At 40.4% G+C, this 25,439-nt stretch overlaps 1 protein-coding gene and 1 long non-coding RNA gene across 7 annotated transcripts; one reads left to right on the top strand and one right to left on the bottom strand.

Moving 5' to 3' along the window:
- The first annotated feature begins 6,567 nt into the window (after positions 1–6,567).
- Positions 6,568–8,640, top strand: LOC144702332 (transcription factor bHLH25-like). The gene is made up of 4 exons (XM_078574338.1): positions 6,568–6,761; positions 6,844–7,221; positions 7,753–8,097; positions 8,183–8,640. The coding sequence occupies exons 1-4, from the start codon at positions 6,717–6,719 to the stop codon at positions 8,255–8,257; spliced, it is 843 nt and encodes a 280-aa protein (XP_078430464.1). The 5' UTR covers positions 6,568–6,716; the 3' UTR covers positions 8,258–8,640.
- A 7,021-nt stretch (positions 8,641–15,661) lies between these two features.
- LOC144702331 (uncharacterized) lies at positions 15,662–25,211 on the bottom strand. 6 transcript variants are annotated; one of them, XR_013581233.1, is made up of 6 exons: positions 24,714–25,211; positions 22,230–22,375; positions 20,600–21,622; positions 19,715–19,831; positions 16,195–18,534; positions 15,662–15,870 (listed from the first exon to the last, which is right to left on the bottom strand). It is a non-coding gene; the product is annotated as an uncharacterized LOC144702331 (long non-coding RNA). The 6 variants fall into 6 exon arrangements; XR_013581236.1 differs by having other exon boundaries at positions 19,715–19,763; positions 20,600–20,657; positions 24,714–25,204; XR_013581232.1 differs by having other exon boundaries at positions 16,195–19,831; positions 20,600–20,657; positions 24,714–25,210.
- Between the last annotated feature and the right edge of the window lie 228 nt (positions 25,212–25,439).

The following is a 25,439-nucleotide window of genomic DNA, read 5'->3' as shown; positions in this document are numbered from 1 at the left end:
TGGGAAAAAGTTGTAGCGGCTCTGGTACGTACGATCAGTGTATGAGTCAAAATATGTATCATGACTTACTAGGATGTGCAACTTGGCTATGGGATCAAGTGGAGTCAGATAAAGGCTTGCAAAGATTCATTTTGAACTAGGCTGAATCAGCTAAATTTGCTCTGATGAGAATCTAAGAATGTTGTTGTCATCGTCAAATTCAGAAGCAGAGCTCATGACACTAGATTCATGTGGTTTCATCGATGAGAATCGCACACTCCGATGTGGTATGTGTCAATGACGGGCTTCCACTTCCTAAAGCAGCAGTAGGGCACCTGTAATGCGTTACATGGCATTAGTAAGATTTGATGCAAGATTCAAATAGGAAGTGAAAAGTGAAACTCTTCTTTCAGCTAACAAATATCACATTCCGAATAGTAGCAAATAGTGTACTTGGATTATCCAAACAATAATGACAGATAATGTTTTTGTGGTTGAAATCAAAATTTTGGACTGGTCTCGCCTTAACATCATAAAGCTTCATGAACTATGCCGTAAGCCCATTGTCCAGACGTTGTATCACTCAGAAGCTATCACGATATCTGAAATTAATATACAATTATTTGAAAATCCATATGCTAAACATAACTTATAGATAAAAGTTGAATCATACCTGATATTTATGGTTCAACATCGATGTCACCATCATGACAAAGATCACACTCTTCATGTGAGATCTTTTTCTCGGGCCCACTATTGTGAAGAATGCAACCTCTACATCAATCACATCTCTCTTTGCAATGGGTTCTTCTAGCATTTTGTGTGTGCTATGCCATTGTGTAGAGCATTCAATTGAGGGTAACATTGGCTTCAATTTATGTGTCCTGTAAAGATCAGCATAATATGTTTGTCACTTTGATGTTCGACGAATAGCCCAAACTATTGTTCTCACTTTAGTGATTGTGTCACTGAGACAACCCATGTGTCTATGTAATGAGCTGTCCTCTTCTACTCCCTCCTCTGATTCACTGTCATAAAGGTCGGTATTCCTATGGACATCACTCTCCTCCTCAACTACGGTTCCCACTGTGGTAATAGAAAAGACTCTTTAACGCAGCTTCAACAACGATGTTCACTATGTGTGGATGCATGGAACGTGTTATCAGGCTTTAAACACCATACCTTTGTTGCATAGTTTTCTCACTAATATATGTTTTCAATGGTCAATGCGAATACTTGCAATGGAAAGCACAATAAACATTTTATCCCATAATTGACAACTCCATCACGAATTCTCTTAACATAACTCACTTGAGTCCAGGCAAAATTCTTCAAGCACATCAACAATAATTTCTGCCTTAACCCATCATGCTTCCCACATAGCTCACAAACGGTGAGAACACGTTCACAATAGGTCCAATATGCATCAATCCAATGAGCTGTTACACCCAAGAATCCCCGACCATTCTCCGTCATCCATGCATTTAATGTGGCCAACACATGGTCAACATTTGATAGTGTGCACATGACTCATGCACTAGGAGAGGGCACCGTAGTATGCATCGCATATCACCACTTCCCCTTCCACGCATCATTACCAACCCAACTCCATGGCAAATCAATGTGACAAACTAGACGACGAAGGACATCATTCATCTCTTCTGGCATTAGACTCCTCATGGGTCACCTTCGGTCGAAGAGACCTAGTGTCCCATCATTTGCGAAGTCATCTGTACAATATTACATATTAGTGCTGCTCTTTAGCTCATCATTTTTTTTTTGAATGAACAAATGTGAAAGGGCACAATAAGACACTTATACTACCATCTGTTGGGCACCACAATTGGACAACCTTTCTCATGTTCTTGGTACAATAAATTTCACACTCATATCTGGAATCCCCGACAAGAATTAAGTATTTAATATGGGGGATCATTTTGTTTATCCATGTAGCTCTGATGCATCAGCAGTGTGCACTGTTGGTAATAGTGTTTGTCCAACTGATATTTCTCTGATATCCGGTATCGGACAACCGATATCCGATATCCGGATATCAGACGATATCCGTCCATTAGGTGCAGACAGATATTGAGGACGAATCCGGATATCGAAACCGGTATCCTGAAACTGATATCCGGTATCGACTGAAAAGAATTATGCTATTCATCTCATTCAATGATTTATTAATGTCCAACGACTTACTTTTTAATATGTTTACCTCGATTAATAGATACAGTGTAATAATTTTCTTTTCTTCCATATGAGATAACGGGATTCGCAGTTCACATTAAAATTCGAATCCTATTATCCCATATGGGAGATATTCGAAATCGTGCGCTGTATAAATTAAACAAGGTATAATATTTATGAAATGAAATAATAATATTTTAATAAACATTCATTATTTTTTGAGCCAGTAATATATATAATATATTTAAGATATCAACAATTCGTCTAATAAATACAGCCCAAAATTTCTTTTTTCTTCCATATGGGATAAAGTATTCGGAGTTTGCTAAACTCGGAATCCTGCTGTTATCCCAAATGGAAGAAAAAAAAAGTTCGACTTGTATACATTAAACGTGCCATTAAATAATTAAAAAGCTCTAGATACTCTCTTCCGCAAGTTGATTTGTCTGCTCGAATATATTTTTTATACAACCCCTCTAAGTTGGATATCGGAATCCGATATCCAACACCAATATCCTATAACGTCATCCTCCCCCCTGAGACGGAGGCGGATGACGACATCGAGACAGATATCGATATCGGATATTGGCACTGTAGTAACTGATATCTGATACCGATATCCGATATTTGGATATCGAAAAAAACAGATACCCAAAATTCCCTTTTCGGTATCCATTACAGCATCCGTCCCGATACCGTCATCCGGTACCAGTATCGAGACGGGCGAACACTAGTTGGTAATTACACTTAAGTCAATTCTCCGTCTATTTGGGGAAAAGCACTCTCCGTCGTCAACATTGCAGCTGGTTGGGTGAAGATTAAGTTCAATATGTAATGAACCCCATACAGTTCTGATTCAACACATACGGAAATTTCTTCAGCAAACTAGACCATCTTGACATACATTAGTAAATTGAAATCATCACGAGGAGCCTGGGAAAAGCTAGAGTGCACATTTGCAAGTGGAGCCAAGCAGGGGTGATAAAACTTCAAAGACAATTTTGCTATCCAAATCATGACATATTTGGATCATGATTTGAGGATTATTTGAAGGGTGTTCAATTTATTTTATGTTTTTATTTATATTGGATGGTATGAACTATATTATACCATTTTTTCTTTCGAGAGTTCTATAACCAGTATGCACTGGATTTCAATATAATGTGAAATCAAAGATTGTTGGTTTCCAGAACATACAAGAGGAAAAGAGACTTCTCATCACACCTCTGACAAAATTTCACACCTCCCTCACACCACCACCAGACGTCCATCTCACAGCAGCCTCCCATCAAAACTCTGTCACCAGCATCACCACAAGCCAAATCTGAAGAACACCAAGCCCTAACACAAGGTCATGCCATCGCACAGATTCTGTAGGAAACGAGTATTGGACCAATAAAATGTGAAATATGCCTATTGGCCTAATACATATATAATTATCGGAATCGAAACACAAAATACTTTTAAAACTTGGAACGGTGACATATAATGGAACTGTAACAGATAACATGCATAAATTTATCTGTTATCTTATATCGTTATCCAATAATGGATATTGGATGTCGACTATGAAAATGTTGGTAACGTACTAACTGTGAATGAAACACAATCTGTATTCCGTATCCCAAGCATGTCCGTATTCTGAACTACAGCACCCTAATTGTCAACGTAGCGGATTTCAAATATCAGTCCGGTTATCAATAATATGTGGGCAATAGCAGATGATGATACTTGGTATCAAATTTTGGTTATCAGTTACTCGATATCATAAATACTCTTTAAAGTGACGACTCATTCGTAAGTTTTCCCATTTAATTGGAACCAAAATGCCCTTTCAATAGAAAAAAATTTCCCTTCAATAAGGGCATCAATCATCACTTTGAAGATGTTACGCCAATGTGATGAAATAAGAAAATTTGTGGTACTATTTTGAGGACTTTTGGTCAAGAATCCGATGGATGCCCCAAATTATTTGCACCTACCCACAACTGAACAGCCAGTATGATTTAATTTTTTTGAATTTTAACAATGTATGTAAACTTTTTATCGTGATTTCATATAAAATTCAAGGTTATTTTATTGTTCATCGTAACATATTACTAATGTCTCTTGTACCCAGTGGCCTGCACGCCTGCCATTTGGCTACTTCTTGGACAGCTTTGGTAGGCCTGCGTTCCAATTATATGCCAGTTGTGTTCTTAATGAACTTTTTTTCTAATTTGATATTTTAATCCAATTTTCGCGAAAAAAATTCCCATATTGGCATCCCATAGTGAGAGTCTGGTAAATGAAGATTTGGGTCCAGGAGTCGAAATTGGATTGCCGATTCTACAGTAGCAATTTCTGATAATCAGTGACGATCCCAGATATTGGATAAAACAAATATTGGATCTCATTGCCAAACTTGTCTGGTATCCTTTGGATAGCGAGTATCAAAAGAATTGGTCCCCATGGATTGTGCCCAATTGTTCATTTGTGGCAATGGAGAATGAATCTGGTACAAAGGCTTGATTGGGAGCCGGCTAATCGACGGAAAATAGCTGACTACCATCACCATTCTTCTGAACATGTGGCAACAAAAGTAAATAATAAATTCAGATGAACTTGATAAGAAGTCACTAAAAACGAAGAAGGTGAGGATCTGTGGAGCGAAGAACTCAAAAGTGATGTAAGATTTGGGAGCTGGGATAAAGCCAAATATGGAATGATTGGTCCTTCGACATGCATGCACCTATGCATAGAAACGACGTACTCTGTGAATTTATAGATCACAATGAAAATCTTATCCCGCGTAGGAATTAAATTACGGCTGAAGAATAATTTCTCCTTGAAAGCTCGGTTGTTGGATCTCCCCTAATGAACTTCATTGAAATGTTGCCATAAGGAATGCCCCCCCCGGCAATTGAGTTGATTATTTCTCTCCGTGCTGGACTTGGTTGGACAGGAGCAGGCTAAGCATGCAAAATTTCTTAGAACATATTGGGGCTCAGGATGACTCGGAGGTGCAAGATAACAGCATTAGAAAAATAATAATAAAACGAGTAAAAATATCTATCCCCCCTCATTCATTACATGACGGGAGTACTTAGTGTCGAAGATTAAGAAGTTTTAGTCCTCAAATTACAGAAGGTCGCCTCAAAATACAAAAGGAAACCATTCAGAATAAAATAACTAGAAACCAATAAAGGAAGCGGCAAAACAAGGCAACGGCAATATTGGAAATAAGTAAACTGCAACGGTTCCTCCCTCTCATTCTTCCCTAAAAAATCTCTCTTCTTTGTGATTGTTTCAGCGGGGATTGAGGAGTAAAATTAACGGTTCCTCCTCTTTTCTCATCCCTGTCTAGAGTGCTTCAGTTCTTTTCACTTAGACCCGTAATCCAAGAAAAGTTTAGCACCTCTTTCCGCCCATAGAGGACCGTATCAGTTTTCTGTGTGATCCTCAGAAAGATAAGGCGCAGACATTCGGAGAGCTATGTTAGGAAACAAAAATCAGGCAATAATGTCGATCAGTTATGTTTGATAGTCGATATAAGTTTTGGCTGTTAGCAGGCCATTATAGTGGGCCACACCGAGCGATGGTACAGTTCAAAAATCAAGAGAGAGAGATAGAGAGATAGAGAGAACGTTAGAGGGGTGGTGAAATGGAACAGAGACTGAATAGGATGGGATATGAATTAGCGGCCGTTTCTGGTTGAAGACAATAACGCGATCACAATCTGATTCAACAATACTGTAGAAAACATACTTTCATCGGCATGATAAACGTTTCAACATAGTTGAACTTTGCTTTAAAACATTTTTCGACTGCGACTTAAACACATACAAACTCGATTAGCTTCTTTCCTGGTCAAATGAATTTCTATAATAACTGACGCGCTTACTTCCACTTGTGACAGAGGCTATGGAATTTCTCTACGGGGAAGTTTCTGAAGACGTACACGGGCCACGTCAACACCAAGCTCCGCATCCCGGTCTCCGTCACCAAGATAGCGCAGCGTCTAGAGGGACACGTGGACACCGTCATCGCCGTCGCCTGCCACCCGACCCGCAACATGATAGCCTCCAACACCCTCGAGAACGATCGATCGATCAAAGTCTAAGTCCAATCAGAGCCAGCCACCTATGACACTGCAGGTTCCTCCCCACTTCTCGCTTCATTTCTTAATCGGACGGTCGCCGGAGCTGCGATGTCTCCTCTGGCGGCCATCTCCGCCGTTGGATATACCGGATCTGAATCTCCCGCCGTGGGCGGTGGCGCCGGCTGTCGACTGATGGGCCTTCATTGTTTTTTCCCATTTGAAGATTTTGTCGGCAGTTATTCTTGGCCGGCGCTACGTGGCGGCTGGAGAAGAACGATATCGGATCCGCGGGCATAGAAGATTCCCGTCGGTGCTACGTGTCTTGTAGTGAACGGCCCATGATCTAAGCGCTGATGCCATGGCTATCGTTCTAAGAAGGTAGATTAATTTTCCTTAAGTATAACCCAACCTGATCGTCTTCTGTTATATTTTCTCCCCAGTAGAACGTGGACTGCAGAGAAGAAGAATGGCGTACACGGAGTTGGCTTCTCTTCCCTGGGCCGCGGAACTGGTGAGAATACGACGGTCCCATCGCCCGCGAAAGAAGAGTTCGCCTCTCCCCATTGAACTAACCATTTGGCTGATTCCCTCAGATGATAGGTGGGCAGATGGTGGCCGCCATGGAAGACGACTTCCTTAGCTCGTACTCGTCGGCGAGCTACAGCACAATGTATCCCAATTTGGCTTCCTTTGGCAGCCCCGCCGAGGGGCACGCCTTCAGCTGCTCCTCCGCAGACACCTCCGGCGCTGATGTGTCCTCTCCCAGCATCATCTCCTTCTCTAACTCTCCTGCAACTCGAGGACTGAAGAGAGACTCTGAGATGACGATTTCCCAGAACGAGAAGAGGATCAAGACGGGGGTGAGGCCGCCGGCGCAGGCCCACGATCACATCATTGCGGAGAGGAAGCGCCGAGAGAATCTCAACCGTAGGTTCATTGGTCTCTCGGCCCTTCTCCCCGGCCTGAAGAAGGTGATTTACTATCCAGACTCAAGATCTCTAACCATCTGTGCTTAAAAGCTATAGCAAGGGCGCTTTAGATTCCTCTTAGTCAGGATGTTGTACTCAATTCTCACCCAACACAACACCTGCTGCTTCTGGGGTTCTAACCAGCAACCCGCTCTGATACTCTGTTAAGATTTAAACGCGTACTAACCGTCCTTACAAGCTATAGCTTATCTGTCCCAAGCACAGCGCGTTGCTTCTAGGATTTGAATCTGCTTGAATACCATATTAAAATTCAAACTGTTCCGGTTAGAACCCATAGCTTATATACCATATTAAGATTCTTTAACACTCCCTTACAAACCTTGCCTCTAGCCAACTATGTCTCCAGATTCTAGGATTTGAACCTGCAACCAGTTGTTACCATACTAGGATTCATAGCTTAAATGAAGGGGACCACTTTTCTTCTCTAAAAATTACGTTTTTCCCATAAATATTTCACGACGCATGTCTCCATCATAGTATCGTGATAGATTTTTTCTCCTTTTTTTTATGCAGATGGATAAGGCATCGGTGCTTGGTGACGCCATCAAGTACGTCAAAGAGCTGCAACAGAGGGTGGCTGCTCTGGAAGAACGGACAGCAGAGAGAACAATGAAATCTGCGGTGCTGTCTAGGAAATATGAGGATGGGCAAGATGAGGAGGACTCAGACGGGACGCCAGGGCCAGAGATCGAGGTGAAGCTCTGCGAGAAGAACGTTCTGGTAAGAGTGCACTGTGAGAAGCGCAAGGGAGTGCTCACCCGGCTGCTGGCCGAGATGGAGAAGTTTCATCTCTCCGTCGTCAGCACCAGCTCCATACCCTTCGCCAATACCACACTCGACATAACGGTGACAGCTCAGGTAAAAACGTCGAGAGAAGTTAAAACCCAAAGGAAATATAAAAAAATATTTCATAGGTATTGATCTCGCGTGGGTTGTGTCTCAGGTGGACGACGGATTCTCCCTCTCGGTGAAAGATCTTGTCAAGCATCTCCACGTAGCTTGTCGTCAGCTTATCTAAAAACCTGCAGAAAAAGCTTCCCCAGAAGTTGATAAGATTCTTTGGCGATTATCCGTTTGGGGTCAAACCTTTTTTACGTGGTCGAGGATTCGACCACGTTGCCCCCTTAGACAACGGAGCAGGCTAGAGAAGTGTCTACGTACATCGGTAATTGCGTTTTCTTTCTTGTCGTTGTCAATCTCCCGTCAAGGCCTGCACCCAAGCTTGGAGGAGGAAGAAGTGCTCTTTTCTTTCTCCTGGAAATCTGGAGCAAGTTAGAACAGTTTTGAGCGCGGGAGGAGGAGGAATTTTCTCAAGATCTTTGATTTTTTTTCCCCTTTCCCCCTTGTTTATCCTTGTCCTGTAAATGCGGCCCGTGAATATACTCGTTAAATTTTTAGGTATCTTCCAATGAATCGTTGGTTCTCTGAACGACGGCCGCTGTCATTCCCTTACGCATGACGGCATGAGACAACTCTTTCTCTCTCCTATATCCATGGATCTGGCGAGATAAAATCATCGCTGGCATTGATTGAAACTCGATGTGATAGCTAATGTCTGATAGCGACAACTAAATATGTGAATCGGTGAAGCAGATAAGGCAGCACTGATATGGGAAGATCTTTCTGTAACCATTCGATACGCCACAGGAATATCACATCACGTCAGGATGGAGCGAGACGGCAGAGCTTAGAAGGCCAGACTAATCCCAGACGCAGAATAGGCAACGGTTTCGCGATTTTCTATCTGGCGAGCACGCGTGCAACCTCCACGGAGTAATATGATAAGGAAAGAGATAATAGAGAAGAGATGAGAGCCGAGTAAGGTAGAGATAAAAAAGACTCGTTCAATACGTCTACTTGTCACCTACAAAATAGGCTTCTTTATTGAGGCTATAAATTTATGGCGGTTGTGTTTATTCTTCCTACATTTGGTATTATTTGCCTATTTAAGTGAACCGGTTTTGACTCGACTCAAGAGATCCTGGGTGAACCAGTTTTGGCCTGGTTGAAGCCATCATGTTTCTGCCGAATTGGCCATACCATTGTGTTCTTTACTCAGCACGTATGCGAGGAAGAACTCTATCTTCAATACTCCCAGGGAAGCTCATCCGTCAAATAAGGTTGAGTTAGGTGCAGCGTCAGCAAGTATGCGAAGAAGAACTCTATCTTCAATACTCCCAGGGAAGCTCATCCGTCAAAGAAGGTTGAGTTAGGTGCAGTGGCATTTGAACCTAGCCCTTGGCATTTGATTTTGAGGATAGAGTGTTGAGTTTTAAAGACTAGATCAAGGATCTGAAACGATTTGTGAAGCACCAATGAGATGAATCAAGCAGATTAAATAAGATTAGCAGACCATCTTTTCACCTTGCGTGGCACAGATTCTACTATTACTGGGTTCCGTGAATGAGCCATCACATGTCTGACCTTTAGACGTAACATTACAGTTTTCAAAATATTGGATCTCATCATTGTTCCCTCAATCATCACTGAATAAAATCTTAGAAGACAAACTTTTGAGATAATCATAGAAGATAGTGAAGGGCACCCAAATCTGGACATGGTCGTTCTGCTCTGTTCGTTTAAAACGAAAAAAAAATTCGCACAAACGAACCGCACAGGGTCTGTTCAGTGTGTTGTTCTTTTTATGTGCGAAAAATTGAACAGATGTTCGAACAATTTGCACAAACTGAACAAATTCGCACAACCAAACAAATTCGCACAACTGAACAAATGCGCACAAAACGAACAAATTCGCAAGACCGAACAAAATTCGCACAACTGAACAAATGCGCACAAAATGAACAAATTCGCAAGACCGAACAAAATTCGCACAAACGAACAAATTCGCACAAAATGATCAAAATTTGCATGAAACGAACAAAATTCGCACGAAAATAACATAATTGTTCGGAAATTGCATAAAACTGCAAAAAATTGCAAAAAATTGTTATGCATCTACCAAAGTATATTATACTAAAAATATTCTTATTTATTATGAGGTTATACTAATTCACAACTCACAAGCCACAAAACACCATATTCATTATAATTCTATCAGTACAAATCTAACAGTCATTGAATCTAGTGATAATGGCATTTATATTTTAATGGTACCTGATATGTGAGGGGTTTATGTCATTGTTGTCACTTAGATTTAAGAAAAAAGTTTGGATTATTTTAATGAATTCATTTGGTAATTTATTCAGAAGAGGGGATTATACTGAATTCATTTTGGTAATTCATTTGATTTCATTGGGTGACATAACTGAATTCATTCACTTTTAAAGGAAAGGAATTAATTGATTTAATAGATTTTTTGAGAATTAATTTCATTAAAATGACTTACATGAAACGAAGTGTACTTCCATATTTTTCTAGAATTTGGTTAGACGGTGGAATGATTAGATTTCAATAATAATAAATTTAGGTATTTGTTCAATAATGATATAACTTTTTTTAGTTCTCATACCTAAGAAAGAAGATATGATGGGTGTATCCAAACCGTAATGAATTCAAATGTTAGGGTTCCTAGTTTTGTCAGAGACAGAGAGCAAGAGAGACGAAGAGGGAGAGGGAGAGAGTGAGTGAAAGAGAGAAGAAGAGGGAGAGGGTGAGGGTGAGTGAGAGAGAGGAAGACAGAGGGAATGAGAGCGACGGTGAGAGTGTGAGATAGAGAATTGGAGAAGGAAAGGGAGAGGGAGATAGAGAGACGAAGAGAAAGGGGTATTAAAGACAGAGAAAGGGAGAATTTGATAGATAGAGAGTAAGGGAGACTAAGAGAGAGAGAGAAAATCAAAGAATTAAAAGGAGAGAGAGAATCGGAGATAGAAAAATAGAAGATCAGAGAATGATAAGAAAGGGAGAAAGAGATAATTAGGGAGAGAGAAAAATGGAATTAGGGTCCGAGGGAAAACTAGAGACAGAGTTAGGGAATGAGAGAAAAGTAGAGAGGAGAAAGTGAGGAGAAGAGAGAATCAGATAATTAGAGAGAGAGCAAAAGAGAGAATCAGAGATAGAGAGAATACCAGAGAATGGTAGAGAGAGAAAGAAAGAATTAGAGAGAGAGAATGAGAGATAGATTACGAGTGAGGGAGAGAGAAATAAAGAAACAGAGAGAGGAAGAGAGAATGAGAGAGAGATAGAAAGAAAAAATTAGAAAGTGGGTGAAATAGAGAATTAGATAGAGAGAATCTTATAGAGATAATTGGGGAACTGGAGAGAGAGAAAAATAGAGAATTAGAGATAGACAATTGAAGAAATAGATAGAGAGAGAGTGAATTAGAGATAGAGGAAGAGCAAATCAGAGATTTAGAGAGAGAGACAGAGAGATTCAGAGATAGAGAGAGAAAATCAGAGATTTAGAGAGCACAATTCTGCAATTTTTCTCATCAGTAATTTTTCTTCAAAGGCCACAATCTCTCCTCATGGTGGGAAATTTAATTTTTGAAGAAAAATTAAACACTGTGTGGAGAAAATTTCCTTGAGTATATATACATACTAATCCACCAAATCCAAAACGTGGGGTACAACATAAATTTTTTGAAGAATAGGACAAATGTTGAAGAAAAATAACTCACTTCAAAATTGAAGTCCCTCTTCTCACCCAAACCTTCAAAATTCCAGTCAGATTTCTGGTTGGGTATTTCTAGCTGCAGAACCAGCTTCTCGCCTCCTGCCCGAGTATGCTCTATTGGCGATGGTTGAATCCTGAGTAGCGCCCTCAGCTTGATGACCAGCAATCCCGCTCTGCACAGATAAAGAAAATCTTATAATTAGAGACAGAATTAGAGAGACGAAGAGAAAGAGGGAATTGAAGACAATGCAAGGGAGAATTTGATAGATAGAGAGTAAGGGAGAATAAGAGAGAGAAAGAGAATCAGAGAATTAGAGGGAGAGAGAGATTAGGAGATAGAAAAAGATAAGATCAGAGAATGATAGAAAGGGAGAAAGAGATAATTAGGGAGAGAGAAAGATGGAATTAGGGTCCGAGGGAAAACTAGAGACAGAGTTAGGGAACGAGAGAAAAGTAGAGAGCAGATAGCTAGGAAAAGCGAGAATCAGATAATTAGAGAGAGAGCGAAAGAGAGAATCAGAGATAAAGAGAAAACCAGAGAATGGTGGAGAGAGAAAGAAAGAATTAGAGAGAGAGAGAATGAGAGAATGAGAGATAGATTATGAGTGAGGGAGAGAGAAATAAAGAGATAGAGGAAGAGAGAATGAGAGACAGATAGAAAGAAAAAATTAGAAAGAAAGAAAAGAGGATCAAATAATTAAATAGATAATTAGAGACAGAGGAAGAAAGAGAATTAGACTAAGAAAATCTTATAATTAGAGACAGAATTAGAGAGACGAAGAGAAAGAGGGAATTGAAGACAATGCAAGGGAGAATTTGATAGATAGAGAGTAAGGGAGAATAAGAGAGAGAGAGAGAATCAGAGAATTAGAGGGAGAGAGAGATTAGGAGATAGAAAAAGATAAGATCAGAGAATGATAGAAAGGGAGAAAGAGATAATTAGGGAGAGAGAAAGATGGAATTAGGGTCCGAGGGAAAACTAGAGACAGAGTTAGGGAACGAGAGAAAAGTAGAGAGCAGATAGCTAGGAAAAGCGAGAATCAGATAATTAGAGAGAGAGCGAAAGAGAGAATCAGAGATAAAGAGAAAACCAGAGAATGGTAGAGAGAGGAAAAAACTAGAGGAAGAATTGGGGAATTGGAGAGAGAAAAACTAGAGGAGTCTCGCATTTAGACTGCGGGATTCTTCCATCATTGTTGCCGGTATTATGTGGTGGATCGCTAATCTGCGTGTTGAAAAATGAAATAATTTGCCATCACATCATCATAATTTTTGTTCATCAAGGCAAAGATAAATAATAGAGCTCTCTACACTAGTCAAGGAGCAAGGACAGAGTCTAACCCGTCGGTGCATTCAAACGAATGTTAAATGGCCCGTCATCTTCATCACCGTTTTCGTTCTCATCTGCTCTCAAGTCGTCGTTGTTGTACCATGACTTCAACATCATTAACACTTCAACGCTCTCTGCCATGAGCCTCGATTGCCTGTACTTGATTACTCGGCGACCCTCTGAAAATAGACGCTCACACGCGGCACTCGTCGCTTGAACTGCTAGGAATTCCTTCGCCACTAGTGCTAACGCGAGGTAAGAAAGCTGACTTGTTTTCGGGGTAAAAGTAGTCAGAAATTCAATAAGTAAAGCACAAGATTTTGAATATAAACGATGCAAATTATATGATACATGTCGTCTTCCACCAATGTAACACCTGCGTATCAAATGTTGGGGGGGCCATCGCATATACATCGAGCTCTGCAATCGGATCAACTCATTGTGGTAGCTCAGACAGATCTAGTATTTCTTCAAGCTCCATTTGTATGAAATCACTCGTTGTTGATAGAGCAGTTGGTTCGGTGCACCGATTCCTGGGGTTCCTTTATACTGAATATGTCCCCATGATATTGCAGACGGTAGATAGAACCTCATTCTTAGCTTGTGGATCAATCAAGCGAAGCTTCATAGATGGATCAAGTAAAGGCGCGATAGTGAAAGCCTCATTTCGTGTTAGTATAGACACATATTTATCAAGCTTAGCCCGCATAGCAGAACAAACATTAGATAAGGCTTTCCTTTGCCTAGCGGAGATAGCATGACCAACTATAAGCATGGATGAGTTCGATACGCGCACATTAATTTGCTCTAGATGCGTCATCAATCCCTTAATAATGACTATAGCCTCATTTGATGTCGGTGCCTTGCTTTGGATAGCAACAGAGGTACCAAGCTGGAGTGGTTTGAATAAGTCGACAACTTTTTGCACTAGCTCCCATTCTGCGTCAAGTAAAGCTTGTTTTCGAAGAGCGGTGGACATCATCATATCGATAACAATTTTATTTTCAATGCACCCACATAGCATCTTATAAGTGGAACTCCACCTAGTAGGGCAATCTTCCTCCTCGCGTTTGACATATTTAACTGTCTACAATATGTAAAGTACTTCGCCTCTTGCCTCGTCGATCCTCGTACAGCAATCACCACCTCTCTTAAGCGTCGAACAACATCCCCTAAGGAAATTGCAGGAGAATCATATTCCTCCGCATCCATCACAACATCAATGTTTGTGAGGTCTACTTCGTCAATGAAACTTGACTCAGGGCCATCTTCGATGACATTGAGCGCCTTCAATCCGGCCTGCATAACTAAGTTGATCACATGCGCAATACACTAGACATGCCTCTTTGCAATGAAACGGGCATTCACTCAACTTCTAACACAATCTCGCTCAAGCACTCCCCAGTAGTGATCTGCATTCATCATCTGTCACGTCACGCGTCATCGTGATGGTCACGTGACGGATGACGTGATGGTGGCGGTGACGTTTCAGAGGGTCCGTGATGGTGACGGTGATGGTGACGGATTGCCTGTGACGGTGACGGTGATGGTGACGAGGTGGTCCCGACGAGTGTCGGACGTCACGGATGACGTCTAGGATGGAATTTTTCATACAATTATAATTTAATATTAATTTAATTTATTATTGATTTAATGAGATGGATGGCTTGAAATGTATTGATAAAATCTTTCCAAAAACTACAGTTTTAACTTCTCAACCTATTTATAATACCTTCTAGGTAAAGAAAAGTTCAGAAATTAAATTCCTGCCTCCCCTATGGAATGACCCCTTGCCCTATATTTGATATTAATTAATTAGGTAGAAAAGTTTCACAAGTATTGTCAGCTATGTCAAAATTACATAAAGACGCATAAACCATATTTTTTAATTTATTACACTTCCTATATTTTAAAATTCATCAGATTTTTTCATTTAAATATATACTTAAAATATATCCTTTGAAGTCTAATACATTTTAGGCATTTGACCATCCAGGCCCACTAACTAATTTAGTTAATGACTCCATAAACCTAATAAGTTTCATTTCACATAAAAATTGATGACTATGTAAAACATAACTATAGTGAGGAAGCTTGCCCTAATACTTGTTGGCCAGAAAGGAAACACATCAACTTCTAAGGCAAAATGTTTTCTTACATGGATCGAAATGGTGACATTCTCTGAAATCTTTTGATTTCCCTCTTGAACATCTCCAAAATTCCAATGCATTGGTGATATATACATACCCTTGGAAGATTAAGAAAACTCATATTATTGAATTTTCTCCTTATTGTTTATTTTTAGAGCAATTTCAAATTTCCTAAAAAAAATTAATTCGCGTAAATTTTCCCAATTTTCTGTCTATGTTTATTTCCCTGTTATACCTCTTCAGATTTTGAATTTACTTCCTTTTTTGGGTATACATTTAGCTTTATATATATTTAAGACATGTTTGGGTTTTTATTTTCACTATGGCACATGTCGCCCTTTAATTTGACAAATGATGAGCAACCAACTGTTACCGTTAATGATTGGCAATAACTCATCATTAAATCTCATTCATGATTGACATTATCCAATCATCAAAAGCCAAAACCATTGTGGCATCACAAGCAATGCCATCAAGGCAAGACGGTAAATTCGATCGGTGCATAGACTCCGGCGATCAGGTCCTTTCCGAGGGGCACGGTGCTGAAAAGAACAACGTGTCCATTTGACATCGCCCACCTGAAAACGCACGTAGAACGTTGATGTTGAGATTAAAAAGAAAGAGAGAAAAAACAATCTCCATTCTTCTGATTATCTCATAAGTCAAAGCTAACACGGTGAGTTTTTTATAGACTTTTCAAGCCTTAAAACAGACAAGAAACGGTAAATAGAAAAAAAAATTCTCTACATTCCGATCAGATTGATTTAGGAATGTTTGGATCATGCATTACTCTACAAATAATTAAAATTTTCCCTTCTAAGTTCACTACATTATTGTAAATTTAACATAAATCCTTGATATAAGTTTTGACAAGAATACATAATCGGCTAGAAATAACTTACGATGTCAATCTTGAAATGATCGTTGCTGAAAAATTGACGACGCTGCAAAAAAATGACCCCAAGACAGACGATCCTCCAAAAAAACTGACAATTGGTTACGTTGTAAAAAAATTGACCATTGCTGAAAGAAAATAAGACCAAAGACTTACACTAGTCTTCATTGTCAGCAAAATCGTCCCCCCTATCTCCATCGCACAGCTGACTGTTCTCGGCACATAACCAACACTTCACTGTAACCAAGAGCTCGATGCTTTCAGCGCTAAGATTTGCTCGCTTGAAAGTGACAACTGCACGTCCGACCGAGAATAAACATTTTGCTGGCGCACTGGTTGCACATACTGAGAGGAATTCTTGCGCTAGTGTAGAAAGCCATGGGTAGGTTCGTGCACCAATACGTGCCCACCATCCCAATATTGTCTTGTTGTCCTTCCTCTTTGTCGATTGCAGATACGCCTCAAATTCCTCGGCTGGCGTTGGCACTCATCGTTCCTTCTCTCTAGCTGGTGATATGCCATTAATAAGTTCGGTGAGCCAGTCTTCATCCTCGGTGTCATTTCAGATAAGGTCTTGCTCACCATGTTGGGGCATAAGTCGGCGGACAAATGCAAGTGATTCCTGAATGTCACTGGAGTCAAGCGACGCTCCCTTGTTGAAAGGGTCCAGAATTGCAGATGTCGTTCATATTTTAACGTCTTCGACTTCATGCTCTCACAAACTCTGCGAATGGACGCAATCTGTGCGGCAGTCATCCTCCTTCGCGATGCAAAAATCGTGGCCATATCAAACTTCAACAGGATCGTGTCGACATGTCGCAACAATGCCTTCAGGATGCGGATCACTTCCACGACTCTGACTGTCTTTGAGCCGCTCACATACTTTGTCGTCCAATAAAATGGCCCTAAAATGTCGCGGAAGTCTGCCAACATTTCCCACTCCTCACGTGAGATTCTGATGTCCTTGTCGGTCACCGACATGATCTACAACGCCATGAAATCAACGACTTCTCTCTTCTCCAATGCAGCATGCAATATGTCATGCGTACTGTTCCACCGCGTCGGCCAATCCAATGGCAGTTGGTTGTGGCTTTTCCCCATGTCGTTGCACGTCTTCACGTACTGTTGTCATTGTTGTGTCAATGCTTAGATACTCGTCACTAATTGCCGAACACAGGCAATCTCATCTCCTAGAACAAGGCCACCATCATGGCTGACCATTTCTGCATGACTTGTCGCAGCCTCCCGCATGGCATCCAAGTCGTCTGTATTAGCGTCATAGTCTGGTTCATACGTTGCGTCCAATGCGATGCTGTCAGCATTCTTAGGAGGATTTGTGATCACTGATACACGTAATGACTGTAGTGCAGCCTAGATGATGATGTTCAACACGTGGGCAGCACACGGGACATGTCGGTCCTGAGTGAACCGGTCGTTAATCGATTTCAGTTCCTTTGCGAGCAGCCCTACCATCCGCATGTTGCTTGACGCATTGTCGGTGGTGATTGAACTAACCTACATGTCAAAATTGTTAGTCTTCCTAAACGGGCGTGAAGCCAGTTTAAGAGCTTCTTCGTTTTCAAGCCGAAGTCTTCCAACTCTTGGAGGACTATTGCGCTCATATTCTCGCCACTGTGTTTGCCGACTAGCTCACGTATAGCAAGTACATGTTCGCATAGTTCCCACTGACTGTTCACCCAGTGAACTGTGATGCCGAGAAGATCACACGAATTCTCGGCGGTCCACGCATCAACTGTTAGGGACACAGGGACATCTTCTAATAACGACACGAGCTTTCCCTTCATGTTCCCATATAGCTTGCGCGTTGCACCCTTGATTGCCTTCGAACCTGGCAGGTCAATTGTCGTGTTCACGGCGTACTTCCACATAATCTTGAACCCCATGTTGTCCACTATAACCCACGGGGAGTCTGTGAGACAGACGAAGTGCACTATGATCTCCTTAGTTTTTTCCGACGTCTTTTTGACGGCACCGCCCTGCCCGTACGACTCGGTTATCGTACGGTGATCGAGATTAATGCCCTTCATCTCGTTGTATACTCTGCTATGGCTGCACTCCAGATGCCTCGAAAATATGTTCGTAGAACCCTCTTTTCGTCGCTTCAGCCTATTGCACAATGGATCCACTCTTTGGTCGCGGCATAGTAGGCACGCCCATACGCCTGCGCCAACCTCGATGAAGCAGCAGTATTTCAGCCTTCCCTTTACGTTTGGGCCGTGACGGCGCTACCATTGGTAGGGTCGTTTCTTGTATGTCCTCATCCGAGGACTCTACAGTCAGGTCAACGCACTCAACGCCAGTTGGAGTGCCCATTGCCGACTAGGTCCTAGAGAAACAGGCGAAATAAGTTGCAACAATTTCTCGTATAAAAATGGAAACTAACTACACGAGTACATTTCAAAACCTTCATTAAAATAAAATATGTCCATTTCAATCGTCAATTTCAATCGTAAAATAAAATTGGAAGAGGGTGGATCCAAAATAAAGAATACAGCATTTCTGAGGAATGCATATAAAAATTGAAACATTTATCATCACTTAAATATTGACAAGGCTAAGGAAAATATATTGTCGGTCTACATCAAGCAACAATCGATCTCTTTATAAACAATAAGAAAGGTTATCCACCAGTTTCTATGTCTTTTCTAAAAGAGAATTGCAATTGTGTTTGTTTCAATGATTTTCTGCTTTGAAAAGAAATGCGGTGGTTATATGGCTTCAGGTGAGAAAGACACGAGTCTGAAATAAGATCTGTCCCATTCCTTCTGATACCACAGATTTCTATTTTCAAAAGAGTATGTGCGAATAAAAATAAGAACATTTGTCTACCATACATGTGACTTAAGAAAGAATGGATTTGTACGAACTAATAATGGAAAGAATGAGTTTATACGTAAATGAATTACATGATCAACTTCAGCATTCCTCAGGTGTCCATGAATCACTTACGAGAGAGATACAGAAGCTGATCATTCGTCCATGATAAATGTGGTTTCAAAATTAACAGATATAAATAATAAATAAAATGGATTCATGAAGGTGAATTACAGACCAGCTTTCTATTCAAAACATCCGAATTTCTCATTCCGTGACCACTAAAGAGAGGTATGACTTGCTTTTCCCTTTTAGACGTAGCATGTTTTGAATAGAATAAATCGTGTATTCAGACATGATTCGTTGCACATGGCACTAACAGGGTTTAGAGAGAGAGAATCATGGATTCACATATTCATCATACTCTAGAAAGGTAGCAGAGAGAGTAATAAAGATCAATGTTTAAAATAATTTTGCAGATCACAACACGCTCGAAGATAGAGAAAATAGAAGAAAGTAATAATGATCAGTTAGAGTGTTATAATCCAAACATGAAATATAATTGTAGCACAGAGAAACAAATGTTATGATGCTTTAACATCTAATGAGCGACGAGATCCCCAAGAGTTACTGGGGTAAATGATACGATCGAGAATAAACTTGAACGCACAGTCTGCCATCATACAACATACCAGAAGCAGCAGTAGCAGCAAGACTCGCTCCAAGTTGAGAAGATAATTGCTGAGAAGCAGGAGCCACAGAGGGAGTAGCACTCTGGGTCAGTAAAGCTGAGCTCTGTGACGCACAGTCTGACATCATACAACGTACGACAGAACACAAATATTCATATGATATAAGAAAACGATGCTTTGACGCTAAATACAGGTTGGAAGCTCCAAAGACATTTTCTATGACTCAACTTCAGGCGTGTATTAAAGAGGAAATGTGTCCGGAATATATTTCAAAGTTAAACAGGAACTGAACAGGCATAAATTTAATGTATAAATATAACTCACCTAGATTTCTTTATAATCTTCTAATCACGTAGATCATTTTAATATAATCTCAAGCATTAGAAAACCTAATAACAATTGTTAAAAAAGGTGGTAGTCGTGTGTGATAAAAGTGGCCCGATAGTGAGGGGAGAATCAGGGGAACCAGCAAAAAACATTGATAAAAACTTTGCCAATTAAAAATCATCATTAAGACATAATTAACGGGAATTAAATTGAGTGAGGGAGAGGGTGGGAGAGCAAGAGAGGGTAGAGAGAGTAGAGAGAGTAGAGAGAGGGTGAGAATATTAGATATTCTCTTATCAAACACTTAATATCAACATAGATATTAGCTTCCCCCTTCATCACAAGTAAACATGATCGGTAAATATTGCCACTTCGATGCCAAATAAAATGGAGAATCTCGACGATAGAGAGGGAGAGAGGGAGATACAGAGGGAGGGACAGAAATAAATGGAGAATCCTGCAGAAGAAACGAGAAACGAGCGATAATTCAATCTACTTTCAATCTCATTTTCCAGCAAATAAATACAAACGGCGAAGAATGAAATTCTAACGAATTACCTGATTATACCCCGAGAGATCAGCAGGCTGATCGCGACCCCCAATCTGGTATCCAACCCTACGTGGAAATCCCTGTCCGCGTGAGAGAAGAAAAAAACTTCTTCCACAGATAGAGAGGGAGAACTAGAGAAGGAGTGGCAATGATCCAAATAGAGACGGGGAGAGGGACCAAGGGAGAGATCCACAAAGGGAGAGGGAGAAGGACTGAAGGAGAGGGCGAAGGAGACAAAGCGACCCAGAGAGAAGAGGAAGAGGGACTGAGGGAGCGATCCAGCGAGAGACAGAGAGAGAGAAAGAGATTGTAAGGGGACAAGGAGAGGGAGGGATCGTAAGGGGAGAATTGTAGGAGTTGAGGGAGAGCGGGAGAGGGTCGGTGACGTAACACAAATACACAATAACAATAAGAATAAAAATACATAAGATATAAAAATGAAATTATTATCTGTCACGGTGACGGTGACGTGACGGTGACGAGGGTCTACGGACGAGTGACGGGTCGGCGATGATTTTTTTGAAAATTCATGGACAAATGACGTGACGGTGACGTGATGAACATTTCATCACATCACCGTCCGCCACAACTCGTCATCCGTCTCGTCACGTCCGGGGCGTCATGTCCCGGACGTGCCGTTCCGTACTCCCCAGTGTGGGTTCCCTCCAACTAGCGTATAGCGAGGACACATTCACACATTTTCCATTCCGTGTCTACCCAATGAACGGTGAGTTCTATAAATGATATTCGATTCGTAGAAGTCCAACAATCCAGAGTGATGGCCACTCTATCAACACTCTCCAGACAGTCACGAATACCGCTCTTCAACTCAATATAAAGCTTGAAAGCCTTTTCCTTCACAGCCCTTGTCGATGGAATGGATATCTCCTCTTGTGCGATGAATCGAAGCAGTTGGATGAAATATTTCTTACATACAATGTTCCATGGTGAGGCTGACTAACAGATGAAATGTACCAGCTCTTCTTTTGTCGTCTCCAGCAAGCGACCAGTGAAGTACAGTTTTTCAACACCTTGTCGATCAAAGATTTTGGCCAACGATGGTCGGTTAGAAGAGCTGCAATCTTGAGCCGTCAGCTCGTTATACTCTTTACAGTGCACATTTTTCAAATGACGCCATAGGATCGTACTGCAACTATGCTTATTTTGCTCTACAATCACTACACGACCCCAAGTATGGGTCGCACAAAGGTTGCATGTGAACACCTTTGGCGCCACCTCTGTGAAGTGTATCCGTGCATCGTATTCATTCTTTCTCTTTTTCTTCTTCCAGCCATGGCCAACACTCCCCTCGGACGATGACGAGCTTCTATGGGAACCACAGGCATACGATAGAGGTTCCCTAGGCATCCTAAATTACAATTGGAATTTTATATTACTTAAAAAATTCATCTAATACCAAGCTGAATTCGAATATTGTTTGATGTGCACTCATAAAGTACACATGTTCAAACAGATTCATAAATAGAAAAGTAAGAAATTTATGACAACTACAAAGGTGAAATGTAGATTCATACATCACACGGGTAAACAATAAAGCAAACAAAGTGAAATATATGCCAATTAACATAAATTGAAAAATTCTCCAATCCATGTTCCATTCGTCACTTAAGTACGCACCTTTTTAAATTGCCTCCGAGGCAAATTCAGGAATGGTTCAATAGGCAGATAAATGCTCTGAACGTTATGGAGAGTACATAGAATGCTGCATAGAGCTTTGTATCGAAAGGCAGAGAAATGTTCAGAATACCACAGATGACTTCCTGCTGAAATAAGATAGAAATCAACCGAAACGTCCAATAGAGATAATTCAAAAGATACGCAGAGAATGAGAGATAAAGAGATCAACAAAGAGAATCAGGGGTTGATAAAATATAAGCCGAAGATAGAGATGGTAATAAACATATGGATAGGGAAAGGGAGAGAGAAAGAATTAGAAAAATGAGAGAGAGAGATATATATATATATATATAGGGAGAGAACGAGATAAAGAGATAAAGAAATTTTTGGGTTGAGAGAAAGAGAGAATTAGGGACTGGGAGACATAGAGACAGAGTTAGTAAATGAGTGAAAAGTAGAGAGAGAGAGAGAGAGAGAGAGAGAAAGCAAGGAAAAGAGAGGATCAGAAAATGAGAAAGAGAGCGAAAGAGAGAATCAGAGATAAAGAGAATGCCAGAGAATGATAGAGAGAGAAAGAAATAATTAGATAGAGAGAATGAGAGAATGAGAGAGCAAAATAGAGAATTACATAAAGAGAATTAGAGAGAGAAAGATAGAGATTTAGATATAGACAATTGAAGAAATAGAGAGAGATAGAGAGAGAGAGCGAATTAGAGATAGAGGAAGAGCAAATCAGAGATTTAGAGAGAGAGAGAGATAGAAAGAGAGATTCAGAGATAGAGTCAGAGAATTAGAAAGATAGATAATTTGAGAGAGAGAGAGAGTAAATCAGAGAATTAGAAAAAAGAGAGAGAATTATAAAATAAGAGAGAGAAGTAAAGAGGTTTAGAGATAGTGAATTAGTGAGGGTGAGAGAAGGAGATAATTAGACATAGAGCAAGAGAAAATCAGAGAATTAGGGAGAGATCGAAAAAGAGATTCAGAGATAGAAAAAGAGAAATTCAGAGGATGAGAGGAAGAGAGGGAAGGAGAAAATTAGAGAGCAACAAAGAGAGAAGCAGATAATTAGCAAGGGAGGCAAAGAGAAAAATAGGAAGAGAATCAGATATAGAGATGGGAAATTTAGACGATGAGGGAGAGAAAGAGATAAACAGGGAATTAGAGAGAGACAGACAGAATTACAGAGAGCGAAAGAGAGAACAAGAGAGTTATTGAGAAAAAATTAGAGAGAAAGTAAGAGGGAATCAGAAAATCCTATAATTAGAGACAGAATTAGAGAGACGAAGAGAAAGAGGGAATTAAAGTCAGAGCAACGGAGAGTTTGATAGACAGAGAGTAAGGGAGAATAAGAGAGAGAGAATCAGAGAATTAGAGGGAGAAAGAGAATTAGAGATAGAAAAAGAGAAAATCAGAGATTGATAGAAAGAGATAAAGAGATTATTCAGGCGAGAGAAAGAGAGAATTAGGGACTGAGACATAGTGACAGAGTTAATGAATGATAGAAAAGTAGAGAGAGAGAGAGAAAGCGAGGAAAAGAGAGGATCAGATAATTAGAAAGAGAGCGAAAGAGAGAATCAGAGCTAAAGAGAATACCAGAGAATGGTAGAGAGAGAAAGAAAGAATTAGAGAGAGAGAATGAGAGATAGATTACGAGTGAGGGAGAGAGAAATAAAGAGAGAGAGGAAGAGAGAACGACCGAGAGATAGAAAGAAAATATTAGAAAGAGAGCGAAATAGAGAATTACATAGAGAATTAGAGAGAGAATTGGGGAACTAGAGAGAGAGAATAATAGAGATTTAGAGATAGAGAATTGAAGAAATAGAGAGAGAGAGAGAGAGCGAATTAGAGGTAGAGGAAGAGCAAATCAGAGATTTAGAGAGAGAGAAAGAGAGATTCAGAGATAGAGATAGAGAAAATCAGAGAATTAGAAAGATAGATAATTTGAGAGAAAGAGTAAATCGGAGAATCAGAGAGCCAATGAGAAAAGAGAGAGAATTATAAAATAAGAGAGAGAAGTAAAGCCGTTTAGATATAGTGAATCAGTGAGAGGGCGAGAGAAAGAGATAATTAGACATAGAGCAAGAGAAAATCAGAGAATTAGGGAGAGACCGAAAAAGAGATTCAGAGATAGAAAAAGAGAAATTCGGAGAATGAGAGGAAGAAAGGGAAGGAGAAAATTAGAGAGCAACAAAGAGAGAAGCAGATAATTAGCAAGGGAGGCAAAGAGAGAGGAAGAGAATCAGAGATAGAGAGGGAAATTAAGACAATGCGGGAGAGAAAGAGATAAACAGGGATTTAGAGAGAGACACACAGAATTACAGAGTGAATGAGAGAATAAGAAAGTTATAGAGAGAAAATTAGAGACAAAGTAAGAGAGAATCAGATAGTTAGAAGCGAACAAGGTAGCATCAGAGAATTAGAAAGAAAGAAAAGAGAATAAAAGAAAGACACAAACCTAAAAATACTTCAAAAAAAAAAACGTACCAAATCCCGACTCCTATTTCTGCCTCCACTTTGACCCTCATCCGAATCTGGCGCTAGATGCGAGTTCGGAGTAGAGCTGCCAAATCGTCCGGGAGAAAATCCGATGATTTCAAGCTCGGGGATTCTCCCCGTGATGGAGTGAGAGCAGATAATAGAGAGGATAGAAGTGACGGGAGAGAGACGGGATTACGGTGTGTACGGGCCATCGTCAAGACTCGAGAGAGATGGAGAGAGCGAGAGTATGAGGGAGACTAGGACTTTGGGAGAGGCTGGGACTCTGAGGACGAGAACGAGATTGGGAGTCTGGAACTCTGAGAATGAGAACAAGGGAGGGAGACTGGGACTCTGAAAAAGAGAACAAGAGAAAAAAAAAATACAAAAATCCTTAAAAAAATTTGCAAAATTCGCACAATGTGAACCGCACAGCCGTCTGTGCGAGGTTCTGTTTGTTTTCAACATTGTTCTGTTCGAAAATCCGAACAGAACGCACAATTCGCTCCAATTCACACCAACGGAACAGAACGACCATGTCTACTCAAATCTGGTTTGCGTGAACACTTCAAAATGGGTTTCATCCCATATATATACTCTCCGGAAAATTTTATTTAAGTTCCTAAAACTAGAGTATATTCACTGTCCAAAAATCTTAGGCATGTGACTCTTGATGCACATGTATCAGTCCACTGAATAACTATAACGACTTTTGATTATTTATTATATAAATTT

Source organism: Wolffia australiana, chromosome 4 (genome assembly GCF_029677425.1).
Source record: "Wolffia australiana isolate 7733 chromosome 4, ASM2967742v1".
Classification (NCBI taxonomy): domain Eukaryota; kingdom Viridiplantae; phylum Streptophyta; class Magnoliopsida; order Alismatales; family Araceae; genus Wolffia; species Wolffia australiana.
The sequence above is the reverse complement of the archived record's forward strand: the minus strand, read 5'-3'. Positions and strand labels throughout refer to the sequence as shown.